This window comes from Salminus brasiliensis, chromosome 8 (genome assembly GCF_030463535.1).
Source record: "Salminus brasiliensis chromosome 8, fSalBra1.hap2, whole genome shotgun sequence".
NCBI lineage: Eukaryota > Metazoa > Chordata > Actinopteri > Characiformes > Bryconidae > Salminus > Salminus brasiliensis.
Window position 1 is genome coordinate 22,996,183 of NC_132885.1, and position 15,992 is coordinate 23,012,174.

At 38.7% G+C, this 15,992-nt stretch overlaps 1 protein-coding gene across 5 annotated transcripts in view; it reads right to left on the minus strand.

Moving 5' to 3' along the window:
* lrp1bb (low density lipoprotein receptor-related protein 1Bb) overlaps nt 1–15,992 on the minus strand; it is a 374,780-nt gene that overhangs the window by 58,512 nt on the left and 300,276 nt on the right. For all 5 annotated transcript variants that reach the window (XR_011980029.1, XM_072686149.1, XM_072686147.1 and 2 more), the window contains 7 exons: nt 14,226–14,354; nt 11,739–11,861; nt 9,653–9,793; nt 9,097–9,284; nt 6,485–6,668; nt 6,027–6,112; nt 2,224–2,346 (listed from right to left, as the gene is read on the minus strand). Coding sequence is in view for 4 of the 5 variants with exons in the window: in XM_072686149.1 (XP_072542250.1) it covers nt 2,224–2,346; nt 6,027–6,112; nt 6,485–6,668; nt 9,097–9,284; nt 9,653–9,793; nt 11,739–11,861; nt 14,226–14,354 (974 nt within the window). In the remaining variant the exon portion in view is untranslated. The remainder of the gene's footprint in view (nt 1–2,223; nt 2,347–6,026; nt 6,113–6,484; nt 6,669–9,096; nt 9,285–9,652; nt 9,794–11,738; nt 11,862–14,225; nt 14,355–15,992) is intronic.

Genomic DNA, 15,992 nt, shown 5'->3' on the forward strand with positions numbered 1-15,992 from the left:
TTAATAGCATTTGGAGCTATTTAGAGCAGAGCTAACTAGCTAACACAACACCATATATTTTCCATGACGACAATGGGGGGCCATCCTTGTTTACTTTGTGTTAGAACATCCAGTGTGACAGCAGATCCATTGATGCAACATTAGGTTACAACCACAGCGATGATAAACATACAGTGAGCAGTAGAATATGCTCAGTTAGAGGGTGCCACAATAATCGGAAGACATACAGATCGGGGTGTTGTGGAGCACCAGATAACTTACATCCACTGCCTTCCAAATGAGAGGACAATAGACATCTATGCTTAAAGATGCTAAATGTAAAACATCCACCCAAATGTCAATACGTCTGCCCTTATCATGTTGTGGAGAGAAAACTCCGTTAGGAAACTCTGGTAAAGCGGATGAGTCAGCTGCTTACGAGGCTGTCAGGTAGCCTAAGAGCCTTACAAAGCCATTTCTCTGGGTAAGGATGTTCTGGTGTTGGTTTTGCCTCCAAAAAATGGTATAAGCAGATTTGGGACGGATGTTTTAAATTTAGTCCCCTTAATCATGATCGTCGTCTTTGGAAGGCGGTGAATTAAGTTTTATGGTACTCCACAACACTCAGATCTTCTTGTGTTGTGTTGATTGTTCAGTCAAAATTCTCCTCTTCTCCCAATTACTGTGACACCGTCTAATTGAGCAAATTATACTACTCATTGCATGCTAACTAATTATCGGTGCAGTTGTAATCTAATGTTATATCAACAGATCTGCTGCCGCACTGGAGGTTCTAACATAATGTAAACAAAGATGAAAAACAAAGTGAATATGGTATTTATTATTACTATCAGTTACAATGGCACTTAGAAACTTGAAAAACATTTTTTTTAGGAGGACACTTTTCCATACTAATAGTTAAAACTTATCTAATCTTAATGATTATAATCATTAGATTATTAGGAATATTTAGCATTAATGTAAAAACAAGAGCGTTGTCCCTGCATGAAAGTTAAATCCACATGCATACAGTGAAATAACCACGGTGTAAGCCTGCAGTGAAACTGGACAACCAGTGCAACTCAAATGTACAGCCCTGAAAGAATGTGATTTGTCAACACTGACATTCGGACATGTTGTTACACACTGTAATTTGATTTTGTCTTTTTTTATATAACTATCTGTTCAATTAAGGGGGGTAAGGTTAATTATGTTTAAAAATCCATTCATTCGTGTTTAATGCGACCACATCTGTTACAGTGAATACAGTTGTGCATCATAGACTTTCAAGCACAGGAGAAAGCCTGCAGAACTCCCTTCGCTATTGGCATGCTGATGCAGTAGCCTTTCAGACTAAACACATTATCACAGCTTGCATTATTCCCATTTTCAGTGTTCTGATAATCATTCCCCTCTAAAAATTGTAATGAATTTGAGATGGCGTGCTGAGGGGGGAGAGATAAATCAGAAGGCAGCGCCGGGCTGGTGTAATGAAGTCAAATGAGGCTTTTGGTCCTGCACTCAAAACTAATGAGATGAAGTAAAGGGTGGCCCAGCAGGTGAACTGCATACGGGTACATGTGAGCTCAAGCCACAGGGCCCTTGTGATGCACTAAGCATTGATTATTATTATTATTTTACTATTATTTTATAGCTATGTGGCTTTTAACTATCATGCAGTCACAACAAAGGACATCATCTGAAAGTCTAAACTGATTCTAACAGAGTAGCTGACAATGATCATATTGCTGATCATCTAAAACCAGCCAAATGGTTTTTATATCCTGCTCCTAGTCACTGAGCTCTCACTAAGATCTCCTACAAACAGACATTGACAGTTCTACAGTGAAACTTTCACTCAGCTGTACTCCGGACCTATATGTCCTATTCTCCTGACTCAACAACAATAAACAGCAGTTTATTACATTATAGTACACCAGTTCTTTAGGCAATTTATTTTTAGGCCTTAATTACCAGATATTCTAGTCATGCATAAAAAAAGTGTTCAGCTAATGTGCTTCTACATTTCTAATGTGGTGAGATAATGAGCCTGGGGTTTTTTAATCTTATAAAGAATATTTATAATCACTTTTCTGAGGCATGCAGAAGACAATTGTACAATTAAAACAGAGAAAAAGAATGAAAAAAAAAAACAACTTTACAACAAAACCTGAAGCCTGGAATAACTGTCATTCTCATTTTGATGAAAAAATGATTAAAGAGAAAAGAAGTGAAGAACTGTACCTTAAGATCACTTCCATTTAACCGAATCCTGTTGATCCTTCGCCCGCTGGGCCTGCTGGAGTCAACCCAGTAGATGAACTCTTTCCTGTAGTCGAAATCTAAGCTGATGATGTTGTTGAGACCCTTCAAAAGTGATCAGAAATGTGTCACTAGTTATAGAGAAGAAGAAACCTACAAACATCTCCAATTATCTTTGAGATTAGCTGCCTTACTTTTCAGCAGCAATTTGTCAAAGACACATGCCGTGTAACCAACAGGCCACATTAGCTGTTTGATGACGTGGATGTGCATGAAGCAGCACAGCTCCTCAGACACACGGAAAAGATGTTGAGACATTCAGCTTTGTTCTGCTACTCAATTAGCTGGAGGGCTTAATTAGCCACTTCAGATGTGGCTTTCTCCCAGTCTTTCAGACTGAAGCTGGCAGGAATGCAGATGAGAAACACAGGGTGTATACATTCTCTTTGATATCTAATCATTGTATTGATTGTGGTCAGGGGGCCGCGAAGAGGATGCTGGAGGTGGTGCCTGGTATAGAAGGCCTGGTGCTGAAGCAGGGTTTGGAAAGCCTTCCAAGAGGATGCTGAAGTACATCCGTTACTGTCATGTCAGCATCAGTCCGCTGTCAGTCAGGCCAGGCAGCTCTCCATTCACCAACACCCCTCTGCTCACCTCAGCACGGGTGCGAAGATTAGGCGACAGCATTGATGACAAGTGAAACCAGACGTGACACCTTCATCAGATCATCGGCACTCCCGTAGACAAGCCACAGAGAGCCCGCTGGGACTCGCACAAAGACCGACCGTGGGCTAAGTGTTTTATGAAACACACGCAGGGGAAGTGAGAGAGTATTTTAGTACTCAGGCGCTGTGTAGGCTAGAACACAAAGATTCTCAGATGCTTTGCTATTCTCTAGTGAAAGATGCAGCACATTTACACATGTTTACGATTGGTACTATTGAAAATTGCTAACTTTTCCAACATTTGACATCTTCACACATCAGACAATGTTGTGTGTACCTCCAGTGAAACCTCCAATACTGTTTAGGCTACACAATTACAAGATTAGTTTTGAGATGAAGTTGACGTTGAAAGTAAAGTTTCCTTCCCATGACTCTTTTACAAAGATTTGGTTTGTTCTCTGTTCTGATTTGCCTCTTTTTACATAATACAAGCTGTTTTTTTCTGATGGTTTACTTGAGATCTTCCAGATCTCCTCATCTTGACCTCCACAGTTCCCCTGAACTGAAATTTATTAATAACAGATTGCAGTGTAGAAATTGCAATCTGAAAATGCTTCCTGTATCTCCCTATAACCTTCACTTGCCTTGTGTCCATGAATTAGAAAACTTCTGTTTTTTAGATAGTTTTCAGATACTTTTGTGTTAAGACAGCTGCCTACATGTGGTGAACTAGAGGAGCCCATGTTTGATAAGTGTTAGCATAAGGCTTGATAAGTCAGAGACTTCATTAAGCTTGAAATTGGATTCCTAAATATAAGTGGTGACATGACTGATTTGCTAATCAAGGTCTGAGAACTTGCACAGGCCACACTGATCATTTTAAGAGTAACACAGGATATTGCAAATGGGTTCCCATCCTTGGATATCCAACTGTAGTGTTTCAACAAGGTTCCAAAAGGTTTCAAAAATAAGTAAACATACGATCAGAGCAAACTAAATGTTATATTACTGTTCTGGCCAGGTTCTAAACTGACCCGTTTTATTTTAAAGATTTCATTAATTTAATCATAACTGATCGCTGATGATAGGCTGGTATGAGGTCAGCTAGGTTAGCTGCTGAACCATCCACTCATACATATTCATTACACTTTCACTGAATCAAAACATTGATTAAAGAGCCTGACTGCTGATGAGACCCATGGACGTAGGGGGACAATTTAACAAGAGCCTTATAGACACAGCCGTGAATCTCCACTGCAATAAATAATCCAACGAGTGCAGATTGCAGAATTGGGCAAATTCACATTTCACTGGGAATCATCATTTAGATGGTAATTCTAGTATCTGCCTCTCATGACACCAGCCATAGACACTGTAATTGAAAAATGATAACATGCTCAAAGTGGGCTAATGATTTAGAGGAGACGTAGACACAACAAAAATGATTTAGGACAGCACAAAGTAATCACTAAAATATTAGATTATTTAACACAATGCAAATAAATGATTTAATATAAGCAATAAGCCACAAGAGGATGTACGGTACTTCACAAAGCCTAAAACCTCCTGGCTGTAAAATCCCTGTAACACATTACTTAAAGTGGCTTCTTGCTTCTATTAAACAACAGCATATACAATATACACAAAGTACCGAAAGAACTTTCAGTCACCCAGCATTTTATCTTACCTTATAGTTCATTCTTGGTCATATAATAATGAAAAAAAAAAATCATAATATAAAATGTTTAAACTCATAAGTGTGCATATATTTATATGTTCATTATTCCCTAGCAGATATACAGTAAAGTCTGGTGCATAGAAAATGAATTAATTAATTTACCGATTCAATTATGCTGGTTCAGAAACATCTTAAATAAAAAAAATATTTCTCTTTTGTGATTACATTTGTGTTTCATCCTGTCTGACCTTGTGTTTTTTTAGTTTTTAAGGGAAACCAGATACAGCTGTGTTGCCAAGGGAACAACAGACACGCTGGAAACTGAGCGGCCTTTATTGTAAACTGTCAAAATGACTGTCACTAACATTTCAAATGCTTAAAATCTTTTTTTTTTAATATTAATCTTAGAACAATGTCACACTAATGATAACGTTATGACATTAAAACAAATCAAAACAGTCAAAATGACCGTCTCATTTGTTCTAGCACATTTCTCATTTCTCACATTACTCATTTGTTCTTACGTCGCCGGGCAGTACACTCTATAGTCCATGCGGCATTACAATTCATTAACAACACATCATGCACTGACATAAAATTAATTTGTTGTAAGGCAGACATTCAGCAGGTGTGCATACATCGAATCTCTATATATTAGATATGATCTAAATATTATGTATGGCAATACAGTAGTGGCTTGGATTTTTTTGTTTGAACATATCAGATCAGACATGAAATCTACTTTCAAATTCAACTTACAAACCACTGCTTGTGAGGGAAAATCATACTGTAGGCTATAAAAATAAAAAAATCAAGATGCATAATGATTTTATGGTTTTATAATTGCATCTCAGAACCTTGAATTAAAACCTAACCATGAGTTGCCTACAGATTCCCATCCATAATAAAATAGTTCATTTAAATTTTTGGATTTTTTGGTGAGGGCACGGGCACAGTAGAGTAACTACCAACAAGAAGTAAAAAGAAGTTTCAGCTCAAGTAGGATTAGATACAGTAGGACAATTACACTTACATGTATGGCATTTAGCATACGAGCCATTGTGATGTAGCTGCTCCTGAGGCAAGCCATGGACATTGTGTTTTCACTTCACTGTTAATGTGAAGCTCCACCAAGAAAGTGCGCCGTTTAATGACTTCAATTAGTCTTTTCAAAGGAGAGTGCCAGCGACTGCCAGTGTGTTGTTATCGCCGCCACGTCACTATAGCTCTTAATTGGTACTCTATTAAGCTTTCACTGTGCTAGCAGTTCCATTCGGCGGCTTGTTCCGTGAATCACCACTGGAATTTATAGGAACACATTCTGTTGCACAGACTAAGCCTGGCTGCTGGTTTTATTACCATCAATTCTGATGAACTATGAGAAGCAAGTGCAGCAGTGCACGCAAAGAGAAGCAGAGAAGAAAAAAGGGAGAGACACCCACCTGTTTAAGTAGAGTGTAATTAGATCCATCGACACTTAGTTTTCTAATTTCGTGATGATCGGCAAGTATAAGAAAGGGCTCTTCAGCTGAACAAAGAAAAAAAATGAACAAAGGCAAATGTGAGTGCAAATGGTCTTACCCTGTTGATGAATAAATACACTGGCAGTCAAAAACAGAGATTCTTGAAATGTCATTTTTTTCTTGGTTTCTTCCTGACAGTCTACACTCAGTAGAATCACTGGAATAAACCTAGTGCATCTCCCACCAAGTTTAATAACAATGTACAATCCATTGTGCATTGCGCCTCAATCTGTGTGTTTTCACACAAGGGAAAACAGGCATAAGTGATTTCCTTTACAAATAAACTAAAAGCCTATGGCTAGACAGAACCTAGTAACGTACCTTCCATTAGGGCCCTTAGTGGGCTAAGCCTTGGGGTTTGGAAGAGATGGGATTACCTGAGAGAGACCTGCAGCTATTGGGGTCGTGTTTTGAGGCTTCATAACCATCCACACACAAGCACTTGTAAGAGCCGTAAGTGTTGATGCAGGTTTGACTGCAGGGGAGACTGGAGGAGCATTCATCAATGTCAACACAGCTTTTCCCATCATTCTTCAGGCGGAATCCTGGCCAGCACTTACACTAGGCACATAAGATGAAAAATAATGGAAGATAATTGAAATGTTTTTTGCTGCCTTTAAGCTAGTCAGCTGCAACAAATTGTGCTCGTAAATTGAGCAAAATAAGAAAACACTGGTAAATGTCAGAACTTTCTTCCTAAGAATGGTTGGTCAATAAGGTCCATGGCAAATTGCTGTCCATTGTTGTCATTTAGGATCCGGTAGAAAGACGTTTAACAATCATTTAATTTGAAATTGGTCCCAACCCTATCAAATATTTTGTAAGTTAGAAATCCACCTGAACTTTTCTTTTTGGCTGAGTCAGTAGATACATTCGCTGCAGCTGCTTGCCATCTTTTCTTCCTGCTCTGTGCTGAGCTCATGGCCCCAGGGTCTTGTGCAGATCCCTCAATTTATACCACACCGCCTGAAGATAAAGGTCTTCACCTGTGTGCTCTCTGGCATGGCAATGGTCTCTGGACAATGAGTTCTGTTCCAATGGACTCTTTATCAAATCAGAAAAGAAGATATTGGACAGGACCTTGCCTTATACCAATAGCTGGCCTCTCTGCGCTGACAGCTCTGATGATGGTCATAGGTCACTTGGATAAGACGTCTGTGGTTTGGGTATGATCCAGACAGGCCCTTCACTCTTCACAAACTCAGCAGAGCTGTCGATCACAGTGTGAGGGCTGAACGATCATGCTTACCATTAATGGCACCGGACAGCCGAGCCTAGGCTTATGTTTATATAAAGCCTAGGCTGTAATAGTGAGTTTGCTGAGAGTCTTGGAGAATCTTAGAGCATCCTTTTCGTGTAGGGTTTGAGGGTTGTTGAGCAGAAAATCAGTGGGTGTGAATGAAGCACAAACTTAAATATATTACTAATTCATTTTACTTTGGCCTTTAAATGTCAGGACTGACATAAAGGGGTTACATAAAGGTTACCATGACAAGAGGTGAAGCCAGCTGGGTGCACAGGTTGGAGCTGACTACTCCTGAGGTCTGATTGGTCACCCTGGTTGCTATTCTTGACTTTCTTTCAGACAATTGACTGACTAATGTGTTTCCGCCTGCTCATTATGGATAAAGTAATTCAGAGTATGACGTAATGCGCAGTCAAACACCAGCAGAGAAGCATGAGTAAGTTTTGTAAAACTGCAAATCGTACTGCAAAGTTTTCTCCATGTTCTTCCTTTCTCAGCAGGTAACTAGTCCCTACTTTCTTTCAGGTACACAGACTTCCAGGAATTATGGAACTCCAGGATTTATCAGGTACAGTGATTTCTAGGAAATCCTTTTTCTAAATTCTTTAATTATGCTTTAATTACATATTTGTCAAAATGACTATCCAGACACATTTTTTAATTACATCTTTAATTTATGGAACACAGTTATCTAACATGCAAATCAACCATGTAAAAAGTCATTGTTAAACTATGTACTGTGATCAATTAGCAATAATAGAGGGAAAAAGGAAAGGTGCCAAAACTACTTCACAACAAGTAGGTATTTTTGCATATAATTGAACACCCAATTAAAACACACACTTTGCCAATTTTGTCATTTTCTTTTTGTCAATGAACCTCACTGTAAAAACACACACTTTTTTCATAAAAACAATAATTTAACATAAAGCAGCAAGCAAACTTTAATTAATTAATTAAGTTCACTAAACATCAAATAATACTATGCTATAATGTTTAAAGATACAATGGCATGCCAAAGTTTGGGCACCCCTGGTCATAATATTTTTTACTGTGATATATTAAGCCAGTAAAAGATGACCTGATTTCCAAAAGCCATGAAGTTAAAGAGCAGTTCTTTCTGAAATTTACTTCAACTTAACCTCCACCATTCCTGTTAGGAGCAACTTCTCAAATAAATTGCGAACTGAAGAAAAGCATTGCTATCTTCTTATAGACTTCTCCTGCTTTGTGGGCATTAATGCTGATTGTAGGGACAAGGTTTGAAAAGTCAACTTCCCTTCACTTTCCTTTTCCTAACAATGACAATGGGAACAAGCTGTAGTCCTAACAAGTGAACAGGATTTGAGAACTTTGCATAGTGTTTGTTTTTTTTTTTTCATTTTAAAATTATAAAACACAAAAAATGTTCCATCTTTTATTTTATGTCTTTCGGAAATCAGTTCAGCTCTTTAACTCACTTAACTATTCACAGTAACAGAAATTCTGAGCAGTGATGTCCAAACCTTTTGCAAGCCACTGTAGTAATCATAGATGACGTATTGCTCTCCAGTGTGTTCTCTATATTGTGTGTGGGGGGAATATCATGTTGTTTTCTGGACAATATTTAATGATTTAATTACACATATTTGGGTTTACATTAAGACCCCTAAAAGTTGCCTTGGTTCAGTGGTTCACGCTACCACCTTTATATAAATTCACACAAGGGCCAACATGAACTAGTCTCCATTAAAATCAACCAACCTTGTATCCCACCCGCAGGTCCTGGCAGTCCTGTGTACAGCCACTGACACGGCGATTTAGGCACTCATTAACATTGCAGTTTTTCTCATCTGAGCGATCTCCACAATCATCTTTCTGGTCACACAGGCTTGTCTCAGATATACAGCGGCCGTTGGTGCACATGAAAAAGGAGCCATTGCACAGGCTCTCTGGAAGAAGGAGAAAAAAGCAGGCCTCTATGAAAACCAATTACTTTGTGACAAAACATAAATTCGACTGAATATTATTTACTACTTTGATGCAGCAAAGTTGCCATAAAGGAAAGAAAAAAAAAACAGCATAAACCCAAATGTTATTCCAAGCATTTTCGCAAGTGCCAGCAGGCTCAAAGGCTTTTTACAGATGCTGGGTGCACTCAGCCAAAAACATGCTATCCCTCAGGTCAGCCTTATTCACTTCAGACCCTTTGCTTTTATGCACAGTGTTCCCTCTGCCATTTGTATTCCCTCAGATGTTTCTGCAAGCCTTGAGTCCATCAGTCAAACACATTTCAGGCAGCGTTCTGCAGACCCTTTACCGGCAGCCAGGCATTTCAGGTTTCGAGGGAGCTCGTCCGAGTGGTCTGGGCAGTCTGGGTAACCGTCACACTCCCACTGGGCACTAAGCAGGCAGCGGCCATCGGCACAGCGGAACTCGTCTGGACCACAAGAGCGGTATGCTGTAACAGAAGAGAGGGCCGTCCACAGTGTGAACGCTTCAGAAAAAATAAATCACGCACCGATCTATCTGGAGCTACAAATAGTGCCTGGACAAAGAGGAAGATCAGTATTCAGTTTCCTCAAATCAAAGGTCCGTCATGAATTATTTATGAAGTTTTGATTTATTTAGATAGAAAGATTTGTCTCCAAACCAATGCAAAAGAACTGAATGAAATAAATCAATGGAACGAAATGTTATGTAATCAGCCTGCCGTGTGTCAGCATTGCAGTCCATGAAAACAATACAGATACAGGCCAGTAGCTTCACATAATGTTCACATCAACCATCAGAATGGTGGGGAAATGTGATCGCAGTGATTTTGAGTGTGGCATGATTGTTGGTGCCAGCTGGGCTGGTCTTAATATTTCTATTTTATCACAACAGTTTCTAGAGTTGATTCAGAATGGGTAATGCGAAATGCAGCCTGGGTCACAATTTACCCATCTTCTTACAGCTACTTCAGCATGATAGTGCATCATGTCACAAAGCAAAAATGTCCCCAAACTTGTTACATGAACATGACAATGAATACAGTGTTCTTCAGCGGCCTTCCCAGTCACTGGACCGAAATTCAATAGAACAGCTTTGGAATGAGGTTAACTGGGAGATTTAGAGCCTGAAAGTGCTGCAGGAACTGTGTTATGCACTCATGTCAACATGAGCAGAATCTCAAAGGAATGTTTCCAACATCTTGTGGAAACCATGGCATGAACCAAGGCTGTGCGAGCAATGGGAAGCTCTACCTAGTATTAGTACAGTGATCCTAAGAAAGTGCTCTAATCTTTAAGATGTTAGGGTGCATTTATATCAATAGCTCAGTTCTATACTGCTGCATTTTAGTTCCAGCTCTTTAGCCCAAGTATTGGGACACCAGCTCATTTATCTTTTGAAATAAAGGGTGTTTAAAAGAGGTTCTCCTGCTTTTGTTGGAGTAACTGTCTCTTCTGTCCAGGGAACATTGCTGTGAGGATTTCATCGTATTTAGAGCGTTAGTGAGGTCAGGGTGATGGATAATCACCACCACACTTTCAGACTTATCCCAAGTACTGGATGGAGCACCGTAATTCCAGAGAACACAGTTCCAATGTTTCACAGCTCAATGCGGGGGGCTTTATACCCCTCTAGCCCACGCCTGGCTTTTGCCATGGCACCAATAGGTTCATGTTTATCTGCTCATGAGCGTCCTATTCTAGACAAGTTGTGTGTGTGCATTTGCACATCTGTGTCAGCAATGGATGCAATTTAAGTAGCTGAATGAATTCATTAGAAGGGGTGTCCACAAACATATATATATAACATATATATATATATAGATAAACAGACAGCAAGATAGACAGATAGATATTTGTTCCTCAGCTATTGCAGTCCAAATGGTTCAACACCTTGCAACAGCAAAAACTTTAAATATCGTTTGTGTCTCTACAAAAATAACTGTTAAATAAGCAGTTTCTTGGCTATCAGCAATGACCATTCCTGCGTCCATGCCCATAGGACGGTGCTCTCTTCAACAGTACAGACCCAATTTTTTCAGCATAAAAGACTCATATATTGAACGCATAAAAAAGAATACTTTTCTTCTTCTTCTTCATGTTCTGTACTTAGCAACTGCCTTTTACAGTATTTACATTTTTGTAGTCTGGGCCAAGAACTACAATTTCACTTTTAAATGAGCTGATTTACGTATGCACGTTTTCCCCCAGTAAAAGCTTTAATGTTAAAATAAATCCAAACTTGTGTAGTATTTGGTCATCATTTAAATAAAACAAACTCAGACGGTCATGACCTTGCATCTTATGTTCGATTTCCTCTTTCACAGAAAGCAATGAAAAGCCTCTCTATGTCCACTGGCATTTACAAAAGCACACAGAGTGTTTACTGAAGAGAGAGAGGAACCTAATGCTCACCACATTCAACTGACTCATCCGATCCATCCCCACAGTCATTGTCGTGGTCACACACAAAGCGTTTGGGGATGCAGGCTTTGTTGAGGCATCGGAAGGCATTCTCGTCACACGTGTTATTAGGTGCTGAGAAAAATCAAGAGCTAAATTAGTTGTTATTTGAAGGGGAATTCAAATCCACTGATTTGTCAATAACTCTGCACTATTTAATTATCGGTAAAGTCATATAGAGTGGTTTGATTATGAATGTTTTATTGCAGAGAAAATTATTGAATTCTTAAGAGTGGTGCTGACAGGAACCAGAGATGACAATGTGTGCAACACAAATATATACATTATTTGTTCATTATTCGTTATCCAAAATGACCACCACCAGTCATGCTAATAATGGTAAAGTACAGCCACAAGTAAAAGTAAGTAACCCCTTTGGAAATACCTGAATTTTTATAAATTATTTTTAGAGATTATTATGAAAATGTGATCTGATTACTGACTTAGGACATTTTAACACCTATGGGATGTTTGCACTAATCTAAAATACTTCACAACAAACCACATGAAGATATTCTCTCTGCTTATTGGTGAGAACTGTCTGGGGCAGGAGCAGGAGAGTAAATACAGGAAGAAGGTCTTGTGTTCCAGACTGTGCGGTTTAACATGGAACAACGACAGAGATGGCGTTTCTTCATAGCTGTAGTAATTATCTGGGCAATATATCAGGTTAATGCCTGACTGTATGAGCTGTTTAGCCCAAACTTGCGGAGTACACCTGATAGTTGGGTCGGATTGAGGTCAGATAATGTTTTCACAACAATCAAACTCTTTTCTGAGTTTATTTGGGACCAGACCAAGATCACCTCCACTGAAGGGTCTTGTTGCGGTTGTTTTGGTCCGCATCCGAGTACAATTACTGTATTCACATCTGCCCAAACAAGTCTCACCGGGGGTGAACCAGACTTTGATTAAACCGGACTAAAAAGTGCAGTTGTGAAACTCCTCCTGTAAGTTACAATTACAGTCAAACACACTTATTATTATTTAATTAAACTAATAACACACAACCAGTTTATGTACAGTTCATGTCTGTTATTGACCACTTTGAGTAAACATCCATAGTGCAGGCTAGAAAAGTTTCCTGTCATTTCCTGTAGATTTTGTAGCCATTCCTCCCTGCAAATGTGTCATCTGTATTTCTGGGATGTCTTGTGTATACAGCCCTATTCAGGTCAAGCCACAGCATCCCAACAGGCTTAAGGTCAGATCTCTGACCTGGTAATTACAAGTCTTCAACCATTCTTCAGTTGATTTACTTGTTTTGATAGACCTATGATTTCACTGTTTCTTCAAAGACCACAAGGCATCCAGGCGCTGTGGCAGAAAAGTAGCTCAAAATTATGATGCATCCTCTTATGCTTCACATTTGGGATAAGTTTTTCTTTTAATGGTGTGTTCTAGGAGTTCTTTGTCCCCCAAAAGCAGCGTAGTGCATCATGCTAAAAAGTACTGGGGAACATGCAGGTGGTCTTGGCGTGATCTAAACAAGATGTCCACGTCTAAGCAGAGTCGCAATTTGCAGACAGTTTGTTTAATTGTGGCCTGCTAAACCAGGTCTTTAGCATTGCTCTTATGGCCTTTTCCAGCTTAATGTATCTCTACAACAAATCTTCTAAGGTTTGCTGAAAGTTGTTTGTATCGAGTCATGGTTCACACTAACCAATCTTTCTTGGGAAGGACAGATTTGTCAGTAACCAGGCTTTGTGTGCCTTTATTTAATGGCCAAACTCACACTTCCAATCTCATCTCCTTAATTGAAACATCTTTCGCCAATTAGCTCTTGGAGAAGTCATTAATACAGAGGTTAATTTATTTTTTCTAGCCTGCACTGTGGATGTTTACTTAATGTGTTCAATAAAAGACATAAAAAGTACAAAAGTTTGTGTTATTAGTTTAGTTAGATTGTGTTTGGGTGTAATTATGACTTAGATAATGATCAGATTGCATTTTATTAGTAATCAATGCAGAAATCTAGGTCATTCCAAATGGTTTACTTACTTTCTTCTTGCAACTATAGTAATGAATTTGGAAAATACATTTTGTCTTGCAACACCCTGCATGCATAAATGGTTTAAAAAACATTTTAGGCCAGAACCCACTCATCACTTTTGTAGAAACAATCAGGCATCAGGCAATGACATCATTTTGTATAATATTTGTATAATATCTTCCTATGATGCAGCGTTTAGAGGCAATAAACTCCTTTTTTCTTTGTTTTTTCTTACCAGAACTAAACAATTCTGACTCGAGAACAGATCATGCCACATAAGGCCACTCTGAATGACCTTAGCTACTTCTAAACAATTTAATGAGCTAAAATAGTACTTTTTTACACATACACAGAAAGCATAAAAAATAATGCAGCTAATAAAACTTTAGCATTGTGCCAGAGATCCAGTAATGTCTCACTGACAATCAATGAGTGAAAGTCTTTACCACAACCAGCAGCTGCCAGTTCATCGCTGCCATCAGGGCAGTCTCTTTCCCCGTCACACAGCCAGCGTTTGGGCACACAGGCATACGATCCTGGACAACTGAACAGCCCTGGGCCACAGGTCACAGAGCCTGAGTAGAAAGAAAGGGTGTTAGTAATGCCACACTAGCCACACTCCCATCTGTTCGTTTGACTCGAATGCACTAAGAAGCCTTACATGAGTATTGATTGCACTTGCACATTAAAGGCCTGAAATGATTTAAAAAATGAATAAGGCACATTTCAGTGTAACTGAGGTTTAACTGCACTCTAAATTGGGTTTCCAATATGATTGAATTTGGGTTTTATTGTTTTTTCTTTTTCAGAATAGCACAAACACAAACCCAGGATTCCTACCAATACACAAACAGAAAGTAATAAGGGAAGAAGGGTACAAAACATATAAAACAAATATATGAAGGGTTTGGTTAAAACACTGCAACCTTTTTTTCAGTGTAGTAGGATATTGAAAGTGAACTTTACACACGCAAGATAATTTATTTTGTCATTACATGAGACATAGAAATATGAGTTACTTTATTTTATGTAAATTGTAAATGTATCTGTAATAACCAACCACCATGCACAAAACACAAAAATCATATCTCCAAAATAGCAAGCTTTTAATGGTAGTCAGTGTTTTATTCACGGTTTTATTCCAAGTACTTTTTGAGCATTTCTATTGATCCATTCATCATGAAGTGTTGACTTAATGTAAAGAACAACTGCCAGATTCAATGTAATTTAAGTGAAAAACAGCAAAAATGGAGATACAAGATCTTTGCCAGACAGCAACAAAATCCATAGGCATTGCAGAGTTTGAGACTTAAACAATCCTTATATCAATTGGAATTTAAACTGCAGGGAACCACAGGTAGAAGCACTCCTTTACTGACACTAAAACTACAACAGTTCACTCTCTAAACCAGTGGTCTCCAAATCTCCTCCTGGAGAGCTGCCTTTTTGCAGGTTTCAACTCCAAAAGCACCTTCAGCCAGTCAAGGTTTTCTGAAGGTAGTAATTAGTTGGATCAGGTTGGGGGATTGGGGTTGGATCCAAAACCTGTGGGGTGGTAGCTCTTCAGGAGCAGGGCTGGAGACCACTGATCTAAACAGGATCACAGCTTCACAAAATCCAAATTTGACAACATGCCAAATTCAAATACCATGTTTGTCAAACAGCATGTTTGTCTCATTTGTCCTTTGTTTCAAACATAGGTAGTAATGAATGATGCCAAAAAAACCCAACAACTATGATTCTTAATGTTGACCATTAAATGGCACTTTCATTATTCACACAATGCCTCCATTTTTTTTTTCCATTATAATCAATAGGCCCAATCTTGCAACCCCCCTGCCATGCACATATTCAGCTACACCCCAGAAAACTGATTCAGCTTATCAGGTAATTATCAAGCCCTTCATGAGCTGGTTCCGGTGTTTTGAGGTAGAGAATTTAGGAAAAGGCAAGTTTTTGTGCAGGCTTATCTATTATAGTTAATTTTGTTAGGTTCCATCCCTACATTCTTCTTGCAATAACTCAACCAGTTGACTTAGTTTTCTATTTAATTGCTGACTAATTTTAAAACATGAAGTTTTAAAGGCTAAACTACTAAATACATGTAAGGTTTAGATGTAAAGTTACATATAATAACAGTAGGAAGAGCAAATGGCATCATTACTGCAATTAATGGTCCCACTTTATTATACATGTCTCTAATAATGATACAC